The 23,898-nt window shown below is 38.5% G+C and overlaps 2 protein-coding genes across 3 annotated transcripts in view; one reads left to right on the top strand and one right to left on the bottom strand.

Annotated features, from left to right (window-relative positions):
• Positions 1 to 728: 728 nt before the first annotated feature.
• On the bottom strand, positions 729 to 17,535 carry prkacba (protein kinase, cAMP-dependent, catalytic, beta a). Of its 2 annotated transcripts, none has more exons than XM_072659867.1 (10): positions 17,020 to 17,535; positions 9,532 to 9,593; positions 9,280 to 9,408; positions 5,593 to 5,691; positions 5,313 to 5,395; positions 5,092 to 5,218; positions 4,837 to 4,932; positions 4,611 to 4,733; positions 3,709 to 3,873; positions 729 to 3,190 (listed from the first exon to the last, which is right to left on the bottom strand). In XM_072659867.1, exons 1-10 carry the CDS (start codon positions 17,063 to 17,065, stop codon positions 3,065 to 3,067), a joined length of 1,056 nt encoding a protein of 351 aa, XP_072515968.1. In that variant the 5' UTR covers positions 17,066 to 17,535; the 3' UTR covers positions 729 to 3,064. The 2 variants fall into 2 exon arrangements, with proteins under 2 accessions (XP_072515968.1, XP_072515967.1); XM_072659866.1 differs by lacking the exon at positions 17,020 to 17,535 and adding an exon at positions 13,152 to 13,999.
• A 3,025-nt stretch (positions 17,536 to 20,560) lies between these two features.
• The window catches only part of ttll7 (tubulin tyrosine ligase-like family, member 7), a 90,483-nt gene continuing 87,145 nt past the window's right edge, over positions 20,561 to 23,898 (top strand). The window contains exon 1 of the mRNA XM_072660232.1: positions 20,561 to 20,742. The gene's annotated coding sequence lies outside the window, so the exon portion shown is untranslated. The remainder of the gene's footprint in view (positions 20,743 to 23,898) is intronic.

Below are 23,898 nucleotides of genomic sequence, written 5' to 3' on the forward strand. Positions count from 1 at the left end.
CCTAAATTATCAAGGTAGAAAAATAATATTTAGAGACAAAAATCGTTGTAATTTAATAAATCGTAGATATCTAACACCATCACCACTACTGTAGCGAATGACATCTAGACATGAAACCACTCTGAAATGTTTGGCCTACATGTCAATGACTGGCTTTTTGAAAAATATTTGTTTTAAAACGTAACATACCATTATTAGGTTAAAAATAAATAAATAAATACCCTTCGTGAGTAAATGTGTCCAAACTTTTGAGTGCTAGTGTAAGACTTAATAATATAGATTTAAGGCTTTAAAACCAGTATCAATACAGAGGCCCCGGTACCAGTATTTTATTAATTATTTGACTCATCATTCAATTATAAATTAATAAAATTATTTTTTTTATCTTACCTAATTACTTATTATAATAATAATGATAGTAAATGATATACACTAGAACACTATACTGTGAAACCTGCAGCAGTTCTCACTCCTGTAGGCTACAGTACATAATTGCATCCTATTTACACTACTGTATATGCAGGTAAATGTATAAAACAATATTAATATGTTTGTTGCATACATGTATAAAATAAGTTATTTATGTTGTAAATATGTGGACAAAACATTTTTGGGCTTTTTGTTTGTATGAAGATACCAGGGTTTGTTTTGACAGTGACAATATAGTCCATGACTGGGCCTAATCCCTGTTTTGGAGAACAGACAGAAGTTTTAAAAAAACACAACAGTGAAATACAAAGCATTTTCTTTTATTTGTTACAGTGACATATCATTTGATACATAAAATATGCTACAGCGAAGAGGTGTACACGTCCCTTAAAAATACATGTAATAATACGGGGAAAGGGGGGGGGCAGCTTTCTAAATGACATTGTGCAAATTATCATACAAACTAAATACATAGACATTGCATACTATAGCCCACACTGACGAGTGAAATAACTAAATCATTATTATATTTTTTTAAATATTGTTTTCGGGAGTGTCGAGTGCTAAACATTCCGATGAAATAAATAAAAACACACTGCCTTCGACTAGAAATTTGTTAAGAACCTTCGATGACAATTTTTTCTTTAAATGTCAGTTAGGCCAGTTCCACAAGTAGGACGACACATTTAGAAGCCATCTCTTTAATGTATTTCATGAATAAGAATTCTGTGTAAAAACAAACAAACAAACAAAACAAAAACGAAAGGAAACACAGCTGTAAGGCTGACGGTCCAGTCAGCAAAACGTTTGTTTTTGTGCTGGATGTGAATGCCACTTTGTAACTACCATTTGGCTTTTACACACTCGTTCCAACTGCATTTTGGTTGAATGGATGACATAAACAGCAGAGTTGAAAAAGTAAAGTGACCAAAGCCCTGTTCCCAGTTGGATTTGTTCATCAGAGGGACCTGTAAATCATTTACATGCGTCCTCTGGAATAAAACTCATCCAGACAGCAATAAAGTCACAGCAGGACAAGCAAGGTTCTAGTACCAGAATATTTGCATCACATGATCACATGGTTGAAGAGATGCTGGCTCTTAGTTTAGTTTAAAGCAAAAATTCCAACATTAATTAGATCCCATTTTTGTTTCACAATTCGGAAAAAGTTTTAAAAGTCTAGCGGAGGATCTTGGGATAGATATGCACACTCAGACTGAATGCCGTGCCCAGCAGTGGCCAAAAAACTACTGCCTCCACCCCACCCCATCAGACCACTGCTGAGCTCTGTGAAAACTAAGAATTTCAAGAATTCCACTAAACACAGAGGTTTAGGTCTGAGGTAATTTAGCCTGCAATATATATATATATTTTGCAGAAATAAAAAGACAAGTTAAGAAAAGAGAAACTGGCTCTAATTTGAGTTTGGAGCTGCATTTCTGGTGGCTACCTTTTATTTTGGGACTAAAAGATTAAGACTCTCATTCTGTAACACACTTTTTTTTTCCAGATCTCCTTGTTATTGTGGAGTTCTGTGAAAACAGTAGGTAATTCATCCTGTAATTTTTTTTGGACCAGGGTTAGGGTTGTTTTTTTTTGCAGAATCAAAATGACAAGTTAAGCTGTTGTACCAGATGAGCCTCACAAAGTAACAGCCTGTCATTTTCATGCTGGTGTATTAATCCTTTACTGGAAATAAACATGTCTAAGTAATTATTCACCCAAAACCAAAAGCACAGTGTGCTTGAAAATGACCTAAATGATAAAATGTATGATATGTATTGGTTCAGCAGTTGGGGATTTGCCGCGTGTGCGCGCTCTGGCTGGCGTTGTGTACCTATCTTAAGATTCCTTCTTTAAAAAAAATAAAATACAAATGAAACAAAACTAAAACAAACAAACAAAAAATAAAGACATGCTTTTAACAGTTTTTATTCTTCACACGTGTGCGCACACACTCACACATACAAAGTCCCCCTACTATCTGCAGACACAGACACAGACACACACACACACACACACACACACACACACACACACACACACACATTCACTCTGTGGGGGCATAAAGTCGTGGTACGTCACGGACGGTGTGAAGCTCAAAAACTGATTTAACATGTAACAGACAAAAGATGTTGCTGGCAAGAACAAGCAGCACCAATCCTTAAAAAAAAGTGCATCATCACAGACTAAAATTAAAACATTTGCTTCACCACAAATAAAGAGTAACTGGCCTCTTCCCTTTTCATAAATATATAAAAAAAACATAATATAATAATCATAATAATGAAAATAATAACAGCAACAACAGGAAGAACACATCATTCTAGAAAATGATGATATATTTTGAAACAGAACAGAAAAAGACTAAACAGTGTGGTCTGGTGCTTTGTGTCGCAGCCCAAAAGAGAAACTGCATCTCGTGCCTATGTATAGCTTTAGTGCAACCCTGCACGCAGAGAAACACGGCACTCATCAATCTCTCTCTCAGCCTCATGGAATGAAGAAACGTGAAACAGGGTAAAACACATATGATGGTCATAGCTTCACTCTCACCTTTCGAAGGAGTGCAAAATAAAGGAGGAAAAAAATATATATCCCAAAATGTAAGAGCCCTAGGAGAACCCTCCTCCCACTAAAACTCCAAGAATTCCTTTGCGCACTTTTCTGTGTCCGAGATCCGGATCTCCTCCTCTTCGTAGTCGTCAAAGTTGCTTGTGTCGCCTGGCCCTCTGCACTTTGGTATGATGGGCGCCTCTACCTGGAAGAGAAGAAAAGACAATGACATCATAAAGGTGTAGAGACAGGAAATGAATGAAAGGCAATGACATCACAGAAGGTGTAGAGATGGACAATGAACAAATGACATAATACAGGAGCAGGATTGGAGGTCTGGGCAAATTTAGTGCATTTCAATACCTTTTTTAAGGCCCAGATAAAAAGAAATTTAAGTATACATGAGGAATATACCATCATAGAGGTGTAGAGATGGGAAATGAACGGAGGACAATTACATAATAGAGGTGTAGCGATAACTAGTGAACTAGTGAAAGGCAGTGGCATCATTAAAGTAGAGCAGAGACAGGAAATTGAAAAAAGGCGATGACAAAGATGTAGAGGTAGGAAATGAATAAAAAAAGGCAATGACCTTCACAAGAATGTGAAAATAATTGACTACATTATTCGATGTTAAATAATAATCATTCTACCTTCTAACATGTAGAATTACAAAAAGTGTAAAAACAAGTGAATAAAATACTGTTTAACAAGAGGCCATACCTTTCTCTCATATATGGCAATCCAATCTGTCGTAGCAAACCACTTGTGGTTCTTAATGTCATTGACCCCGTTCTTCAAATTGCCAAAGCGCTTTGTGAGGTCAACCTGAAGCAGATTCCTCAGCAGGTCCTTTAGATCTGAACTGAAGTGAGAGGGGAATCGCACCTGCAGGCAAAAGATAAAAACGTTGACCAATTTAATTTGAAACTAATTTAATCTGAAAGTCCTGAAAGTTGTTTTAAAGGGGACATGTTATGCTCCTTTCTCACCACAGGATAATATACAACTACCTACAACTCTCCCAGACTACACAAATTCTAACACCTAACTTCTAAGTTTATTTAATTCTCCCTATTTGCACTAGCTAGCTAGCATTTACTTCACCTTGAGTTCACATCTTCTTCAGCTCCATATACACACACAGGCTCTCACTCTCACTCTCTCTCTCTCACTCTCTCTCTCACTCTCTCTCTCACTCTCTCTCTCACTCTCTCTCTCACTCTCTCTCTCGTAATCTGCTGTCCTCCGTCCTTAGGTTTCTAGCTACTCAAATCAGGATTGATGAACACTCATGCAGTTGGTTTTCAGCTCCTGCTGTCTGCTGTGTAATTTTTGGTGGCGGTAACTTTTAAGTAACCCAAAAATTGCACCCTCTACCCTGACATATTTGACCTGGCATAATTATTTTTTTGTACCCAGGCAGCCCACAAAGAGCGGGCAGGCTTGTCTTACTTCACAGTGTGGGTTTGCAGACACTCACAAAACTGAAATAATTGTACACAAGCACAACATGCAAATGTGAGCTTTTCATTATATGTCCCCTTTAAAGATAACAACACAGTTCCTGAAATGTTATCTGCTAGATAGTTTGAGGCATGCCACAAGACCATACAACTGTTTACCTTGCCAGAAACAATTTTCTCATAAATCTGGATGGGCTGGTCGGCGAAAAAGGGTGGGTAGCCTGCTGCCATTTCGTAGATAAGAACACCAAGGGCCCACCAATCAACAGCCTTATTGTAACCCTACAAACAAACCAAGCGCACAATAATATCTGTTATATAACCTGCAGCTGAAAGAATTATGGACCTAAAAACGTGGATCAGTGGGATGGGTTATTTACTCAACCTTGCTAAGGATAATCTCTGGAGCCAGGTATTCTGGTGTCCCGCACAACGTCCAGGTTCTGCCTTTTACTCTTTTTGCAAAGCCAAAGTCTGTGACCTAAGGGAAAAGAAAACACATACACACAAAACACAATATAATAAAATAAGTAGGTCTGTTTAGATATTTTACACACCTGTCTATCTCATTACATCCTAAGGATCCTTAATGTGGCACTAAATACTAGTCCTGTAATATAATAGGTGAAGAAAAAATTACCTGGATGTATCCATGTTGATCAATGAGAAGATTCTCAGGCTTCAGGTCTCTGTAGATGAGGTCTAGAGAGTGGAGGTACTCAAACGTGAGTACGATCTGAGCCGCATAGAACCTTGCATGGTGCTCACTGTGGGCAAAAAGATTGGAGAGACAGATTAGCATGTAAAAACAGACCAAGCCAACTGGGCAATACAATTAGTAAACATGCTCAAGTTGTTCACCTGAATCTTCCAATTCGTCTAAGGTGTGAGAACATCTCTCCACCAGGGACATACTCCATAACCATATACAGGTTTGAGTTGTCCTGTAAAGTCAGTCAAATATAGGTGCTAAATTAACCCATGCAAAGAAATGATACAGACACACATGCATTTCTTTAAAAATGATACAGGAAACCTTGAGAAAGCTGCCCAAAACAGCCCTTTGGGTACAAGTGCTTATCAATTCTGAGAGATCCCACCCACCCTACTCCAAAACAACCGTCATTTCCCCCAAACGTACCTTGAAAGCATACTCCAATCTGACGAGGAAGGGAAAAGAGACTGCTTGCAATATTCTCTTCTCGTTTAATGTGTGTTCTATTTGTTTCAGCTTCACCACCTTTAAAATAAGCAAATAAGTGTCACAGGGTCAAACTTTACTCACATCATCTATTCATTCTTCTTATTTAAGAGACTATCTGTTGGTGTAATAAAACAAGTAGTTAGCATTGGTTTGTATGTTTGATGTGAAATCTTCTAGAGAAATCTTACACAATCTTAGTGTTCAGAGTGGTGGTAATGGTTGCTTCTAAAAACTCCCTCATAGAAAGTGATAATCAAACACATGGCCCGATGCCTGAGGCATTGTTTTACGACAGTTTTACGACAAGGTACTGACATAAAACTTTTAATTCACTGATGGTGCAAATGTACTTGTGAGGCACTGTAAGATTCCACCACTATTTTAGCATCACTGTTTTACTTAAAACATTATGTATATGTAGACACATGAGAGAGGTCTGTAATTTCCATCATAGGTACACTTCAACTATGAGAGACAAAATGAGAAAAAAAAAATACAGGTCATCACATTGTAGGATTTTTAAATAATTTATTTGTATATTATGGTGGAAAATAAGTATTTGGTCACCCAGAAACAAGCAGAAGTTTCTGGCTCTCACAGACCTGTAACTTCTTTAAGAAGCTTTTCTGTCCTCCACTCGTTATCTGTATTATTGGCACCTGTTTGACCTCGTTATCTGTATAAAAGACACCTGTCCACAGCCTCAAACAGTCACACTCCAAACTTAAACCATGGCCAAGACCAAAGAGCTGTCGAAGAACACCAGGAAGAAAATTGTAGACCTGCACCAGGCTGGGACAAGTGAATATACAATAGGCAAGCAGGTTGGTGTGAATAAATCAACTGTGGGAGCAATTGTAAGAAAGTGGAAGACATATTAAAGACTATTGATAATCTCCCTCGATCTGGGGCCCCACGCAAGATCTCATCCTGTGGGGGCAAAATGATCATGAGAACAGTGAACAAAATTCCCAGAACTACATGGAGGGACCTGATGAATGACCTGCAGAGAGCTGGTCAAAGTAACAAGGTAACAAAGGCTACTATCAGTAAAACACTACGCAGAGAGGGACTCAAATCCTGCAGTGCCAGGCGTGTCCCCCTGCCTAAGCCAGTATGTGGCCAGGCTCGTCTGAAGCTTGCAAGAGAGCATATGGATGATCCAGAAGAGGATTGGGAGACTATCATGTGGTCAGATGAAACCAAAATAGAACTTTTTGGTAAAAACTCAACTCGTTGTGTTTGGAGGAAGAAGAATTCTGAGTTGCATCCCAAAAACACCATACCTACTGTGAAGCATAGGGGTGGAAACATCATGCTTTGGGGCTGTTTTCCTGCAAAGGGGCAGGACGACTGATCCGCGTTAAGGAAAGAATGAACATGGACATGAATCGCGAGATTTTAAGCAAAAACCTCTTTCCATCAGTGAGACCACTGAATATGGAACATGGCTGGGTCTTCTAGCATGACAATGATCCTAAACACAGCACTCGGACAATGAAGGAGTGGCTCTCTAAAAAGCATTTCAAGGTCCTGGAGTGGCCTAGCCACTCTCCAGACCTCAACCCCATAGAAAATTTGTGGAGGGAGTTGAGAGTCCAAGTTGCCCAGCGACAGCCCCAAATCATCACTGCTCTGGAGGAGATCTGCATGGAGGAATGGGCCAAAATACCAGCTACAGTGTGTGCAAACCAGGAGAAGATTTACACATTCAACGTTTGACCTCTGTCATTGCCAACAAAGGTTATGTTACAAAGTACTGAGTTGAACTTGTTATTGACCAAATACTTATTTTCTACCATAATTTACTTTAGAAATCCTACAATGTGATTTCCTGGATTTTTTTTCCCTCATTTTGTCTCTCATAGTTGAAGTGTACCTATTATGAAAATTACAGACCTCTCTCATTTTTCTAAGTAGGAGAACTTTTTTGCCCCACTGTATATTCACAGGTCATTTTGGAAAACCTTTTGGATTTAATGGGTACATTTACTACATAGAACCCCTGGTTCTCATCACCATCACTGTACAGGAATAAGTATTAGTAAGTTTCTCTACAAATACACATCAAACCACTATGAATGAATGTTTAAGTAATTATGCAGAAATGTAAAATTTTAAATTGTATTTCAACACTGAGTCTTAATACTAATTATTAAAAATACTTAATACCAGATTGGCACTGCAATTTAATTTCAGTACAAACTTTTAAGCCTCCAATTTATAAATAATATCAACAAGAAAAACCTGTGGCTGTTTGTTCCTTCACCTAACTATCAGCCCCTACAGAAACAGTACCTTTCAAGGCAAATTTCTTCTGGCAGGTTAAAAACCATTAGTATTTAACCTGAATTAAACTTTAACAACTAAGAATGTCCCAATCAGGTTATTTTGCCCGTTTATCTGATCAGAGTTTCTTAGTGCTGAGTATCAGCCGATACCGATCTTAGCTTCACAGTTTAACTAAGATGAGCTGCTGATTAAAACTGAAGTAAAATCCCTTTATTTTTAGTATCCGTTTCTATAATGAGACATTCTGATTGATTTCGTTTATTAAAACATTTTCTTAAGAAAAGTATGTTATAGAATGCTTAATATCTTAGAATACAGCCTGATTAACCTCCCTGACCAATCAGCTACCAGCTCCTTCAAAACACTGCAGTCTAATCACCTTCTCTGTGTGTGCGTGTGCGTGTAGTAATACACACTTTGAACTAATATCCACTACCGATGTGAAATAACTTTTTTTTAAATAATATTTTATAGTGAGGAGAATGTGCTACGATTTAGGTTTCTGTGTCTATTAGCATTAGCGTTAGCCTTCGCTCGGCTCTGAATGCTCTCCTCAGTGCTGTTGTAAAAACAAAAAAAGGACTGTGGTCCGCCCACTAGTTAAACAGAGCGTTTCAGTGACAATTTCAGATCTTATGGCCTGTTTTCATGTTGCACTATAAAACAGCTCCATACTGCAGACTCTAAACTATTATATATGTACTGGTAACGTCCTTACTACTGGCAGCTGGACAATAATGTCCATTAATAGTGCACTGATTACACTAGATGGCACTCTGAACACTGTGGTTAAAACAAAGACTCGGAACTCTGATTCGGATTCAAATAGCCGATAACTGATCCATTAAATTTTGCCTGGATCGGATCGGGACATCCTTAATAATAACTTCTATGTACCATATGTACTAAAACCAATTATGGATTTACACGTTTTTGGCTAGGTGATTATGTATTCTTCTATTCATAATTTGTTAGCATAATGAGTTAATAAATTACTAATAAATTACCACATAAAAAGTACCTGTATTTTTAGCAGACTTTTCATTCACAGGAGGCATACCTACATCCTAATATCATCTTTCCACTCACTCACCAGTTTTTACACTATTGACAGAATTAGTCATTTTTTGGGGGAGGTTATGATCTAGCCTATATTGGATTTACTCAGTATAACACACACACAAATCAAAGGGGAACAAGATGTGGTGTAGGTGTATTCTTCGAGGTTTTACACTGAAGACAAAAACTTTCCATTTCCGTTATGTGTTGACACTGACACTTTTCAATCCCTTAGAGAAGCACCTACTGGTCAAGCCTTGTGCGAGTACTTACTTTTTGCTTGTCCAAGATCTTCATAGCGTAGTACTGCTCTGTTGCTTTATGCTTCACTAACATAACTCTCCCAAAAGAGCCCGTACCGAGAGTTTTCAGTCTTTCAAAGTCATCAAGGCATGTTGTGCTCTGCAGATGGCAATGAAAGAAATAAAGAGTAGTTAACAATTTAACAGGTGGGAGTATAATTTGCAGATTAAAAAAGGGAAGAAAAAAAAAAAAAAGGAAATTTAGAAGTCTCTTCTTGTTTACCTGTGGAGGACACTCCCATTTTCTCAAGAAATCCTCTTTGGCTTTGGCTAAAAATTCTTTCACTAAAGGGAAGATGTAAAAAACAACAAAAAAAGGTTAGCAAGAATTGATCTTGATTTATTAAGCATTTATCAGGCATGCATAAGGGTATTTTAAATTTCAATAAAAACACACAAAACTAAGCAGGAAGTTGTTGCTTAGTTGTTAAAAAAAGGTACAATCAAGGCAATCTAGGAGGGTTTTTTCCTTTTTTCTAGAGGGTTCATGTACATGCAAACTCAACTCAACTCAATGCAAGCAAACAACACAACAGAGCTGATCTAGACATTAAACATATCTGCCCACTGTCGAAGAGGCTGCAAGTGTCAAATGAAACGGTTTTAAATTCTCATTCCAGCTTCAACTTTTCATGCTTCTGGGTTATTTAGTACCAAGCTGGACTCAGGGAGAGCTGACCGCTGCTGCATAAGGAGTTGGAACTGCTGTTCTTTAAAGCAGTGTAATTTTATTGCACTCAGAACCACATTTGGAGGTGGCCAGACGGTAAACAGAATGTGTTTTCTATATCAGCTTACTATTATATAACCCCAAATGTGTCTTCCAAGCACTGACTAGCAGATGAGAGGACAATCGTCTGCCAATGCAGACCATTTGTTACTTGTTTTAAATGATTTCTTCTAATATTTCATGTATAATACAATGACAGTAACATGTTAGAAACCAGGGAGGCATGATTATATCCAAATGATGCTTGGTGATTTATTTATTGTACTCTGGATGGGCAGAATGGGTAAACTGGGAAAATTTGGGGTCAAATATCTGTATTTTACGCATTTCACAGCATTTGTAACAAATTTATATTACATTTATGAAATATTACTTGATATGTAATACAAATGTATTTTTTAAATAGTTATTTATTTAGTCCTCATTTGTACATTTTATGAATATTTATGTACTGCCATAAGTATCAGCTCTGGCAGATATGCAAAGAAAAGTATGGAATACTGGTATCAGCCCAAAATTCCCATGAAAACCCTTGTTTAGAGTAGGTTAGTGGATGAAAATTGGACACAACATATGTGTAGATGTGCTTTTTACACCATAAACTAAAAAAAAAAAGAAAATCACACATCTGGACACGCTTTAATTAATGTAAGGTGTAAACGAGCTCAAAATGTCTATCAATGTCAGTGTTACAGCAAGCAGACCGACTGCTACAAAATGGCTTATCCCACTGACCCTCCAAGTCTATATGCAGCAAACTTCTAATAAACACTAGTTATATAAATGTAAAAAAAAATAATACAAAAAAATCACAGCCTTCCAGAAATGTACAGGGCTGTGATGAAACTCTCACATTCTCAGAGACAGTGGGCAGCTTAAGAAACATGAGCGTACCAAAAGCTTCTACAGTTCACCAAGGTTTGCAGGAACAATCACCCACACGGATGAAGAGAGAGAGGGGAGAAAGAAATGTTTACGTATTTTACAACCAGCATGTATTACAACCAGCAAGGATTACAGTGCTCCACGGGACAACACTGTACATTTTACAACAACATTATAAACACTGGTGTCTGAAATGTCAGCGATGCATCAAAATCTGTTTAAAAAAATAAACAAAAACAAAAACAAACACAACAACAGAGCAATACTAGACATCAAACATGTTTATCAACTGTTATCACAATCGCAGGCCTTGCCATACAGATATCGCTAGAAGCTACAATATGCAAATGAGCATCTAACAAATCAGAGGCGTGTTGAAGGTTGTTCTACCAGGAAACCCAACATGAGAAAACAAACATAAGCTTAAGCATTAGAATAAAATCTTCAGGAAAAATAAGAGGTCACTAAAAGAATCCTAAATCACAAACATTTAGGGCTCGTTCCACCCATAAAATGATCCAATTATATTTCATCAGCCATTTTTTTTTTATTGTTGTGGACTAAGTACCTGATTTTGACATGAGGTGAAAAGTGTGTAGCACTTTCAATCCAAGTCAATCAAATTTGAAACATTTTTCAATACATATTTGAAAGTGCATCGAAATATGAAACTGTATTAACAATTGTTCTTTAGTCTCGTCCAGAGGTCTTCCATTTCATCATCTTTCATAGAAACCACTGTCAAACAAGACATCCGTTTGCATCTTCTCAGATTTAAGTGTGCAGAAAGGGGGACGTGCACCCACAGTGAACAGAATGGGTTTGTAATTAATTTTCCCCCCTAAATTTGACACTTTTCCCTCCTAATTTGGTGCTGACAATTAAGCCACCAGTCATAACTCCCATGGCAATGCTCACAACACTATTAGGGGAAAAAACTTAACCTCCCTTTGATACATGCAAAGCCAGCCACTGCCTCTTTTCAAAGACAGTGATAAAGGCAGACACCATGACAGAGCACGCCCAATCGTGCTCTCCAGCTGACGAGGCTTGAGATTCTAACTTGTGCCCGCAAGACCAACCTTTGGGGTTGTGATTTTTGGGGTTAGTTCTGTAAAGGGTGGATTGGCTGCTGCTGAAAACGTTCTAATGGAGAACTTTGAATTAAACCCATCTGTGACGTGTTATTAGAGCTCTGTTAAATCATTTCTCACATTTTTAACATGCATAATATCAAAAATTGTTATCCCCTAGTATGCCTGCATGTGAGCTGTGCATATGATGCAAACATTATGATATTACCATTAACATTTATATTAGGTGGCATTGGCTGCCTATCAGAATTTTGAGCCCCTTAAATCAGTCAGGCTTGAGTCACGATTTGTAGAAACAATCACCATAGGGTAGTGCAGTCCTTCTGCTAGAGGCGTAAGAAACGTGATCAATCAGGATGTTTCAGGATGTCTTAACTGCCTGCTCTGTACAACAAGTACAACTCCATTACTGAGAGCTGCAAGTCTAACGGTCGGTGACTGTATGAAAAGGAAACACAAGTCTTCCTGCTCATGTGCAGGCACCACTGCACTAACCGCAGAAAGTGAGCTAGCCAGAAGCAAAGATCAACTTCTGTAAAAACACAAATAACAACACAACTAACTCACTGTCCTTGAATCTGTTTGTCTGCATTCTATCTAATATGATGGCCTGATAAACTTCTAAAGAAAGAAAGATGTTTTATTAGGAGCAAGAAACGAGACGAAGCTAGAAACAACATTGACATGTAGCCCAAACCTGGTTTGCACATGGCATCAAAATTACAGATTGATGAGAAAAAAAATCCCAGAGCAGTCCAGGATTATTATTATTATTAGTAGTATTATTTTGAAACATATATTATATACATAATGCACAGATGAAGACTGATTAGGATTAAACCCAACTCTAAAGTGAAAAGAACATATCTTTTTGTATGCATATGTTTGGAAGCACATAACCTCGTATTTCACTCATTTCTCCTCCGGCTGCACAGCATAACCTGATTTTGAAACCACTTCAGTTACTAAAAACAGCCTATTTGAGAAACCCAGGCAAGGTGTTACTGTTGCGCTATTCCGGGGGCTGTTTTGTACCATTTTTGCTTCTCACAAACAATAAAATCTCACAAATCAGTTCCACCACCACACCACACAGCACTATGACAAGTTCCAGTTCTTCTCCATCTCACTTACTTGTTCCGTCCCAAACGAGGGTGTACTCTGAGATATGTGGCCCATCGCTTTCTTGAGATTTGTCCTGGTTTCCCTTGCGATACTTGTAAAAAAGGCGAGAAGCCAAAGTATCCAGCCTTTGGAAAGCAGAATTGGTGCCACTAGACTGGCCAAAGTTTTGGTCTCTTGCCTGAGCCATTGGCTGGTTTGCTTTAGCGCTAAGCTGTCCAACAGCCAACTGGTAAACACAATTTGCTTCAGCTACAGGTTTCGAGGCCCTGGTGAATGACAGACACTTCCTGTTTGTGATGCTTGCCTTGGCTTAGTGCACTACTGCTTTGTCTTACCGCGTACAGAGCCAGTTACACTTCCTGTTAAAGATAACCAACTTAATGGCTGCACGGCGACTGTGGGAGAGCGGTTCTGCATGGGGGTTTATCTGACAGTTTAAACACAATCTCAAACATCAAGTCATTAAACTCAATTGGTCACCATAGGCACTGAAAAAGGTGAAGTAACAAGAAAATCTGTTGGAGAACTACACTGAGGTTTGCTAGAGCTAGGACTTATAATACTTTCAGTTTTGCTCAAAACCTAAAATGCTGAGCTGGGATCAGTGACCAAAAGCAGAAAGAACAAGAAATATATTTATTCAGATACTCCAGGATTTGGTGGCCTCTTTTCTCTGGACTGCTGCAGACTAAATACTTGATTTTGCAATAAATGTGTGGTAATAGTTGTGGAAATATTAGCAGTTTTTATATGTATTCATACAGTCTGATATTTCTTTTTGTTTAAAATATTTTTTTTTAGTTCCTGCCAAACACAAATTGGAAGTAAAGCGTATTCCTGAATCGAGAACATCTGAAACTGTTTTAAAGTCCAAAAAAATGATAAAAAGTGTTGGTTTTTTTTTTTTTTTTACATTTAAGGAAAGCAGGCTACAATAAAGAATAATAAAATTATGAAATAAAGACAATATGATATATGGAGTTACAATTGCTTCAATCCGCTTAATCATTTTTTTTTAAAACTACTGCTTCAGTTGGTTAAAGGTTTTAAGAAATACTAATCTGAGAAATACTAACAGACAGACATAAGCCCTTTTTGGGTGGGGTTAGTTATGCATGTGGATGTGGGGTAATGTACAGATTACTAGGGTTTCTCTGTAATTTTACCCTCTTTCTGTATGCACCAGTCATAAAAACTGATCCCTCCTTTTTACTGGCTGTGCGCTTCCGCGTTAGTAAAGAGTCCAGCGCCTTTTACCTTCTCTAAAACAAGCTGTAAAATAAGATGGTTATAATAATAATCCTGTGTGAATCGACATTAAATGGTTAAATACTGAATAAATATTCCATCAAATCCTGTGGAAAAGGAGGTTTTTGCATTTTTTCTGAAGTATGAAGGCGCTTAAAGAGACATTTAGTTTTGTTGTACATGGCACAGACACCTGGGGGTCGATGTGACAAACCTCAGCATCGTTCTTCCAGCACCTTTGGGCAAGTCATTGTGTAGCGTAGCCTACTGCCTATATACGTGTTATTAACAAATAACTAAAATGTCATTTTTTACTATTAGTGGGTTTTAAGACTGGTTAACAACATTATCCTTTTTTCTGAGGTGAGGACAGTGCATAAACTGAGTAGCCACTCCCATCTCAGTCCTGAGTGGTCATCATTTCTACAGATGTCCTGTAGCCCTCCTCATATAAATTTAATTCCGTTTGAATAGTTTCCGATTGTGTAATGTTTTTTTATTCAGTTTTTATTATTATAGTAATTTTACACTTTTATAACATGAGATTCACTTTTTTTAGCCAATTGTGACCCATTTCCATTTGCTTTGTCATTGTTTAATAAATAAGCCTTACACATATAATGACCAACGCGAGTGTGTTCACATTTTTCTGCTTGACACACCACAGGATGTACTTACTGCAGGAGGAACTATACCGCACTAAGTGGAACAGACTGTAACTTGCACAACTGCCTGTTAAAAATAAATTAAAAGAAATTCAGCCTTGTGCATTTTTATGGTTTTTCCCCCATTGCATCGAACGTGTCCTAAACCAGGACTTTTATGTACCATTACTAACCTACATAAGATGCTCAGTCTTATAGTGTAGGCGTAGTACCTGAGGCTAAGACTAAAATCACAAAGAGTGTAAAACAGTACAACATCATTAACAGCACATTCATAGTATACTTCGTATAGTAGTGTGTGGTTCTGGATTCTGGATGCAGTATATTTATTTATTGATATTAAATAATAAAGAATTACATGTGCAGTGTGTAAAAACCCTGGTCCTGGCAAATACTGCTAAATTAACTCCACTAACACTAACTGCACCAAACACATTACTCTGAATGTTCAACAAATGTAAATATGAAAGGACATTTTTGCAGTCAAACAAATGACCACACGTTTGTGAAAAAGAACAACTGTAATATAATTTAAACTTTTACAGTACTATGAAATTCCTCTCAGAGCACAAGGCAATCCATGCCACAGTGCCCTTGGAGATGCTGGGTCCAACAGAGCCCAACAGCGGCAGCTTAGTGAACCTTGGTGTTGAACCCACAACCCTGTGTACGATAATCCGTCAGTCTAACCACTGAGCCGCCGCTGCCTAAGTTGCTTTGACTTTCTGTGGCATACTTTCTCTTGCGGCTTTCAGCAATCTGACAAGTGGTTCTGAGCCAACGTAACTGAAACAACCCAATCAGACTTATTTTGGTGCCAAAAATTCCAACTCTGGACCCTTTTCTCTAAATCTCAAAGTATAATTTAAATTGCTAAAGCAGGTGGAGGGAAAGGCTCTACACGCAATATATAGACAAAAGTATGTGGACACCTACAGGGGATTTTAAGACATCCCATGTATTGTTACTGTTATTGTTTATTATTATTCTCTCTACTGTCCAGGCAAGGCTTTCTTCAAGACTCTGGAGCATTCCTGTGAGGATTTGATTGCATCCAGCGACAGTAGCGTTAGTGAGGTCAGGATGTTGGATGATCATCCCCAAAAGTACTGGGTGGAGCACCATCCATCAGTCCCACTGCCCCACAGCTTAACACTGGGGGGGGGGTTTATACCCCTCTATCCCACGCTAGCCAACAGAGTCATGTTCATCTGCTCCAGTGGTCCCAATTTATTGGCAATTCTTCTCTGCAGGGACTAGACAAGTTGTGTATGTGTGCACATCTGCACATCTGTGTCAGCAATGGGTGCAACTTAAAGCAGCTAGCTATGCTAGCTAAATGCATTTATTAGAGAGGGTGTCCACAATTATTTGGACATATGGTGTTCGTGTGATTGGGCACTTTAGCAGTTCAAGTCTGATCTTGGCTACAGTCAGATACACCAACTGTTCCTGCAGAAATACGTTAAATAAGCAGGTTGGATCAGTATTACTAAACACATTATTGATGTATCAGCTGTCTGTAGCAAGACGACAACGTTAATGCAGCAAACCTTGCTTGGCTAGCTATCGTTATCCTTGCCGAAAGCCAGCTGGATCCCGTTACCGTTACCACACCTGAATGAGTGAGTGAGTCGTGTTTAGCCGCACGGTGCTAGCATAGCTAACGTTAACCAAAGGTGGCAAAGCCCGGTCCGCCCAGTAAAAGTCCAGCCCCGGTATTTAGCTACTTCAACTGCCCGGGGTAAATTCTCAGATGAGGCAAAGCCGCCATGCAGTTGAAACACAATCCTGGGGTGGATTTGTAATTTCTGGACCTGGATTTCTCACCGCCGACGTTAACCTATTGATGTCCTCCACTCCAACCACAAACAGCAGTTAGCTAGCTATATACATAATGTTAGCGAGCTAAATGGCTAATAAACCTAGCAATGCTAACTAGGGTGTATAATAGAGCTACTCACCGCTTTCTAATTCGTTGCCTTTCTTGGCCGCTGCGGCGTTTCCCATTGTTAGGAAGACACGGAAAAAATGTCAGTTTTGAGAACAGGCGATGGCAACGCCGATTAGGGTTTAAGGAGGTGGTCCTTGGTTGGCTAGCTAGCCTAGCAAGCGGTGTTCCTCGTCTCCAGCCCAGGCAGGGAGCTGGCTGGCTGGCTAGCTAGCGGGCTTTGTAGCTCGGCGTACAGCTCGCATCAATCGCGCCTCTATTAGCGAGCTAGCGAGCTGTCAACGGCACACAACACCGTCAGGCTAATCGATTTTACAGCTTTTAATTAGCTACAGCGAGGACACTTCGCGCTGTCTCATAGACTCAGGAGCATTATCGGACTTTACAGCAGCCGGCAGATGTATCTGTTACAGCTGACATCTATTTATTTTCATACTATTCTGATCTGAGTGTGTCGCTGCCCGGTGCTGACAGACTGAACCCGCTGCTAGCAAAAATAAAAACAAACAAATCCCAACCATCAGCCGGATATGGCGTTCCTGTAAGTTTGATAAACGCCTCCTGTTGTAAACACGGCGCCATGTAGTGGATAAGAAATGGAATTACGGGCATCCAGGGTTTCTGTAGTCTTTCATTTCGCTGACAGTTTATTCTGACGGTAATTACAATAACTTAATAACAGGCAATAACTTTTTTTTTGTATGGAAACCCATGAGTGAAGCTCATACCTGCCACCTAAAAGGAAACAACTGGCTTTGTTTCATCCCAAAAGCACCATAATGAGAAATCATCTCAAAATAACAGGAAAGGATCTCAACAGAACAGAAATAATGAAAAATAATCTTGAAATAATGAGATAATCTCAAAATATCAAAAAAGTATCTAAAAATAAGGACTTAGCATCTCAAAATAATGCGAAATCTTCTCCGAATAATAAGAAAGTATCCCAACAAAATGAGAAATAAACAAAGAAAGTCGAAACAATGAGATAATATCACAACATAATGAGATAATCTCAAACTGTGAAAGATCGTACGTACGTATCTCAAAATATTTACTTGGCATCTCAAAAAATCTGAAATCATCTCAACAAAATGAGGAATAATGAGAAAGTCTCTCTAAACAATAATATGTCTCGAATCAATGAGATAATATCTCAAAACAATGAGATAATCTCACAATAACAAGAAAGGATCTCAATAATACAAGGAATAACAAGAAAGTACCTCAAAACAATGAGATAACTATGAAAGATCTCGAAATCTCAAGTACGTATCTCAAAATACATACTTCCAAAATCCCTTGGCATCTCAAAAAATGAGGAATAATGAGAAAGTCTCTCTAAACAATAATATGTCTCAAAACAATAAGATAATATCTCAAAACAATGAGATCATCTCAAAATAACAAGAAAGGATCTCAACAATACAAGGAATAACAAGAACATATCTCAAAGCAATTAGATAATATCTCAAAACTTTGAAAAATCTCAAAATATCAAGAAGGTTGATGTCGATGTGTGTTTGCTGATGTTTAGGTTCCTTGTTGTGTTCTCTGTGTTTTATTTTGTCTTTTGTTTCTTTGTGTTTTTATTATGAATATTTCTGTACTAAAGACGCTTGTCATGAAGGGTTTGAATGATTCAGAAAATGCAGCAGCCATTAAAAGTGTAATTTTGTGTTGAATGTGGAAAAATTACTTAGTATTTAAATTTGATTGGTTTATGTTTCTGAACATGAGCATTTCCAATTTACCAATCTTCTAATGGCCACTTTCAGTATGATGCAGCATGTCATGAAGCAAAAGTCATTTCAAACTGATATAACGGACATGGAAATCAGATTCAGAAATACTTTATTCATCCCAGAAGAGAAATTAAAGTTGTTAAAGTTGCAACAGTTTGTGTAAAAATAAACACTCTATATATAAATAAAAATACATGAAAAAATAAAAATAAAAACAAAGAGAGAAAAAAATATGTGCATGTATATAAATTATATGAATATAGTAAAGTGGCATAGTGGTAATACCTGAAATATTAAATATTAATATTAAATATGAATTAAAATATTGCACTGAATTACAGTACTAAATGAGTGTTCTTACTTGGCCTTCCCAGTCACTGGATCTGAATCCAAAAAAACACCTATGGGATCTGGTAGAACATGAGATTCAAAGCATGAAATTACTTCTGGAAAATCTACATGAACTGGTGATGCATTGTTAACATGGGCCAGAATCTCGAAGGAATATTTTCAGCATCATTATGGAACCCATGCCACGTGCCACTTAAAGCTGTTTGAGAGCAAAGGAAGGCTCTACCCAATATTATGTTCTTAATAAAGTGCTCTGTAAGTGATGAATCAAACACCAAAAATTACAAACAAAAAAAAACTTGTTGAGTTTTAGGTAAACCTAATTTAATTTTAAATATGAATTAAAAACAAACTAATAAACTGTCATCATGAGGAACAGATGAGATGGATTCTAATAGAATTATTTTTACAATAAACTTATGGCACTTTTTTTTTCCAGATCTTCTAGCCCTTCTTGCTTTTTGGGAATCGAGAATCTTATTGTGTGGAATCGACTCGTAGAATTGACTCACACGGAACAATGTGATAAGAATCAGAATCGGAGTCGACTCTGAAGTGTCTGGAATCGAACAGCCAACGCTTAGACAGCGATTCCACTGCCCTCTGGTGGAGCATGGATAAAATGCTATAACGCTTCTTAAATAAAATGTAAAAACTTCATATCAAATCATAAAAAATAACTGCTATTAGATTATTTTTTGATTGCTGTGATTCTTCGGGCCATCCCTGCTTTATAGCTAGTGCTAGCTAGCTAGCTACAGCTCCAGACGACGCTAGACGACGGGCATGCTGACCCAACGCTCATAGGTGGCTGCACCAGGGCGTCCCATTATATAAATGCACTTCAACATGACTGAATTCGCTCATTATAAATATTGTTTGCATACATGATACATGAAATGTATTATGCGCACAGTATAACGCATACCACGCATACACATGTCTGTGCTGCTAGGCCATGTATCCCTGCTTATCCATTCATTACTCGGTGTCATACCTTCAAAAATAAGGCACGCACTTCTGCACAGATAAATAGACAATGCATTTGTCATTGGCATTAAATATGTATGTGCTCGTAATAAATATTTATGCTCACAAATGTTAACGGTGATTTTACTGTAACACGGGCCCGGTTTGTAACATCAGTTTGTCTGCGTTGCTAAGACTTCGTTTTTGGAAGCTACCATTAAGCTGATTGTAGGGACGGTGTGAGGTGACTGGTTTATTTTGCTGTATTTAAGAAATAACTGAGGTGCGGATATATACTCGACATTGGTGTATAATGAGACGAAAATTTGTCAGTATAAAAAAGTGAACAAAAACGATGCACGGTTTTATTGAGAGAATTTACTGAACTGTACAATTTAAGACCGACCGGCGTCCACTAACACGCAGCCCTCCCCCCCCCTTGGGGAAATGGTCCAGTCCATCGTCGCTTTAACCCCTCACTGTATACACTTGTGTTGACTACACGACACTGGATAGGTTCATCTACGCTGTGTACTGTGCCTACAATTTTGTCACCTCAAGGCAAATAAAAAGCCAACATTGTCAGCAAATCAGGGCCTATTCTGTAAGTCCGAGAAAAATAAGGAGAGGGAGCCAAAGGACGCCGCAGAGTGACTGGAGCAAGTGTTCAGGTAACGCAGCGCTATCAGCCCACGACGTTATTAGAGGATGCAGCTAACTTGCTAGGTTGCTACCGAGATGACTGCACATAATAATGCGTTAATGACTAGATAATAACACGTGCACAGCGTTTAGCTAGCTACCTAATACGAAATGATCATTTGTCTGCGTACACACGACCAAAGATGCAACCTGAAGTGCTGAGCATTAAATCGCCCACCAGCCTCTCACACTGCATTGTGGGATAGATGGGGTAAGAAATCAGAGGGGAGAAAGATGCTGAACGCAAACAGTCAGCCAGCAGCTAACGTTAGCAAGCACACAGACGCCTTTACTATATTTTGCAGCGTTACAACCACAGCCTTTACAGCCTTTACATGTCTGTTTGACTTTGTTCCTCCGCAGTGTGAATCTGGACCATGGACACATTAGATAGCGTATTACTGGACTGAAGGATGGGCTCGGTGCGAGCTGCAAGGTGCACCCTTATGATACGCACGCGCCGCATTATTAATAGGTTATTTCATTATTATTACTACACGTGTTTGCACGGAGACTTCCCTTCATGAAATAAAGAGCAGGCCGTGGACGATGTAGTCAGTGCATCGTATGCTTGCGGCCTGTTTTATCACCCAGGACCTGAAGTAAACCCTGGTCTGGGCCTACGGCTGCTGCAGGGGTGGGCATTGGGATGACTGATGGAGAACCCTGTGGGTGTCTGGGATAGCAGGCAAGCCCTCAGACTGGGAGAACGAAAGGGGGGATTCACCATCACATAATAAGGCCATGTAAGACATATCAGTAATGTTAATGATGGCTTGATTATAGGTATTACCTTGCTCTTAAGGAGTAACATTATTTAACAGAGGTAAACCAGAGCCCCCCCCCTCCCCTCCCCTAATTTTCTCCCCAGTTTAGTAATTGTCCATAGTTAGGACTTCCCCAATCACACAATGCTAGCATGGGCTTTGCCTAAAGACATGCAAAGTGCCAAAAAAAACAAACCCCAAAATATAAACTCTAAGTGTAGAAAATCAGCAGTTGAAAGGTATTTAGTTGTGTTTGTGGTGGGGGTGTTATTTTCAGGATTCAGGATCAGGATTTGCCAGTATAGGAATTGTGGGTGATATCTGCTGATGCCAATGCTGATACGACACATAAACGTATATAAAATGTACATAAAAAAAGATTTAGACTACAACTACCTGGATTAATATTACAGACAAATCTAATATCTATTTATTATAGAGGCTTATTATTATAAAGTGCAGTGAAATAAATAACATGAAGAAATCTTAGCTACACTAATAAGACTCCTAAGGTCTCCTACCTGTGTAACATGCATCAGCCAAAAGCCACATATGTAAATATTGTGCATCCCTACTTTCAAAGACTAAAGAAGTTGTTGCTGTTGTTGTGTCCCAAAGAAGTTGATGCTCTCAGGGCATGCCACTCCTCCCACCAGCATCTATTGTTAACCTTAAATTATTACCCACCTCTTTGGATCACAGTAATTATCCGTCATATTGAGCTGTCTGTCTCGCCACCGCTGTGCAACATACATAAAACCCATACTGTGATATGTTATATGAATCAGTTCTGAGATTCTAAGCAACTAAGGAGTAATAACTATGTCATGTTGAAGGTTGTGAAGCAACTTTTTCAAAGGTTACCATAGATGAGCGTGATTATGGACATGAGGGAGATAATATGTAATATGAGCGCTGTCTGTGTAGTGTTGATGGAAGCTAACTAATGTATGTTAGGTATGTAAGGTATGTTTTAGGTGTGTCATTAGCTGTGCCATGTGCCCCTTTGCCACATATACATTTATTTTTTGTAACAATATTTTTTGTATTTGGTTAGCTTGATTTCACACTTTAGATGCAGAAGTGCACCAAATACTGTACGCATTTGTTCCTTCATAGGCCAGAAATTGGGCAGTGACTTTTGGGAACGGTCCCATTGATCGGATAAACAGATGTAAGCCCAGCAAAGTAGCAACAGATCTAATGACCTGTCGATAAACCTGCGAAAGAACATTAGAGGATCTGAAGTTCCAGTGAGATCTGTGAAGTTTTCAGAACCCTGTTACCTCGCTACAAATAAGTAGCGCTTTTATCAGAACAAAGTGAGCAGCTTTGGACATGATGCCCTTGGGAAATTTAGGTTTAAGTTGTTTTTTGTGTTTTCTCCCAGTTTAGTCATTTCCAGTTCCTCCTCAGTAGGTAGGAATTCCTCTATCAAACAGTGCTACCAGTGCTGGGAGAATGAAGGCTCTATGTGCTTATCCTACCCACCCATAGGGAACAAGGCCAGTAATTCTGTCTGGGACTCCCAGCTACGGATATGCATTGTTTTTATATTCATATGTCAAAATGTGTCCAAATGTGGACATCCCTTATTTTTTTCATAAAAAAATTTTATACAGAAGGGGAAAAAATAACAAGCAAAAAAAAACAGCAGGGTTAAGAAAAGAAATTGCATAAGTGATATGGTAGACTAGAAAGGAAGGCAGGCCAGGTGCCAATTAACCCAAAGGTTAATTGTGGGTGGTCTAACATCAAGCCACAGCAATCCTCCAAGATCTAGTAGAAAGGCTTTCCTGGCTAGTATAGACTGTTACTCCTGCAATATCCCCCCCCCCCACACACACATCTGAAATTAAGAGTCATTTGCAATAACCTGTATATAATATTGCTATTGCTTTTTTAATTCTTATTTATATTGTGTATATAGTGTAAATTATTTATCTACATTTTTTTGTAACTGAGTGTCTTGCTATCCCTTTCTGCTGTGACACTGAGAATTTCCCCACTGTGGGACTAATAAAGGATTATCTTATCTTATCTCTTATCTTATCTTATATTTGTTTATCCGATCAATGGGACCGTTCCCAAAATTTGCTGACAGGGTCCTTACTATTGATGGAGTGAAAGTTAGCTAAAATGACAGAGGAATTGAATCGATCATTTCTGTATTTCTGTGACAGTTGTAATAGAGAATGAAGGTCTTACAAATGTTTAATCACAGAGTAGGTTAGTGACTCTAATGCAGAGTCATTAAATGGAAACCGATCAAATCTCAAGTAAATGTATAACCTCCAGACTTTCTGTGCCGCCTTAGAAACGCTTCATTGTGTTGTTGAAGGCTGGACCTGTGCAGAG

Source organism: Salminus brasiliensis, chromosome 17 (assembly GCF_030463535.1).
Source record: "Salminus brasiliensis chromosome 17, fSalBra1.hap2, whole genome shotgun sequence".
NCBI lineage: Eukaryota > Metazoa > Chordata > Actinopteri > Characiformes > Bryconidae > Salminus > Salminus brasiliensis.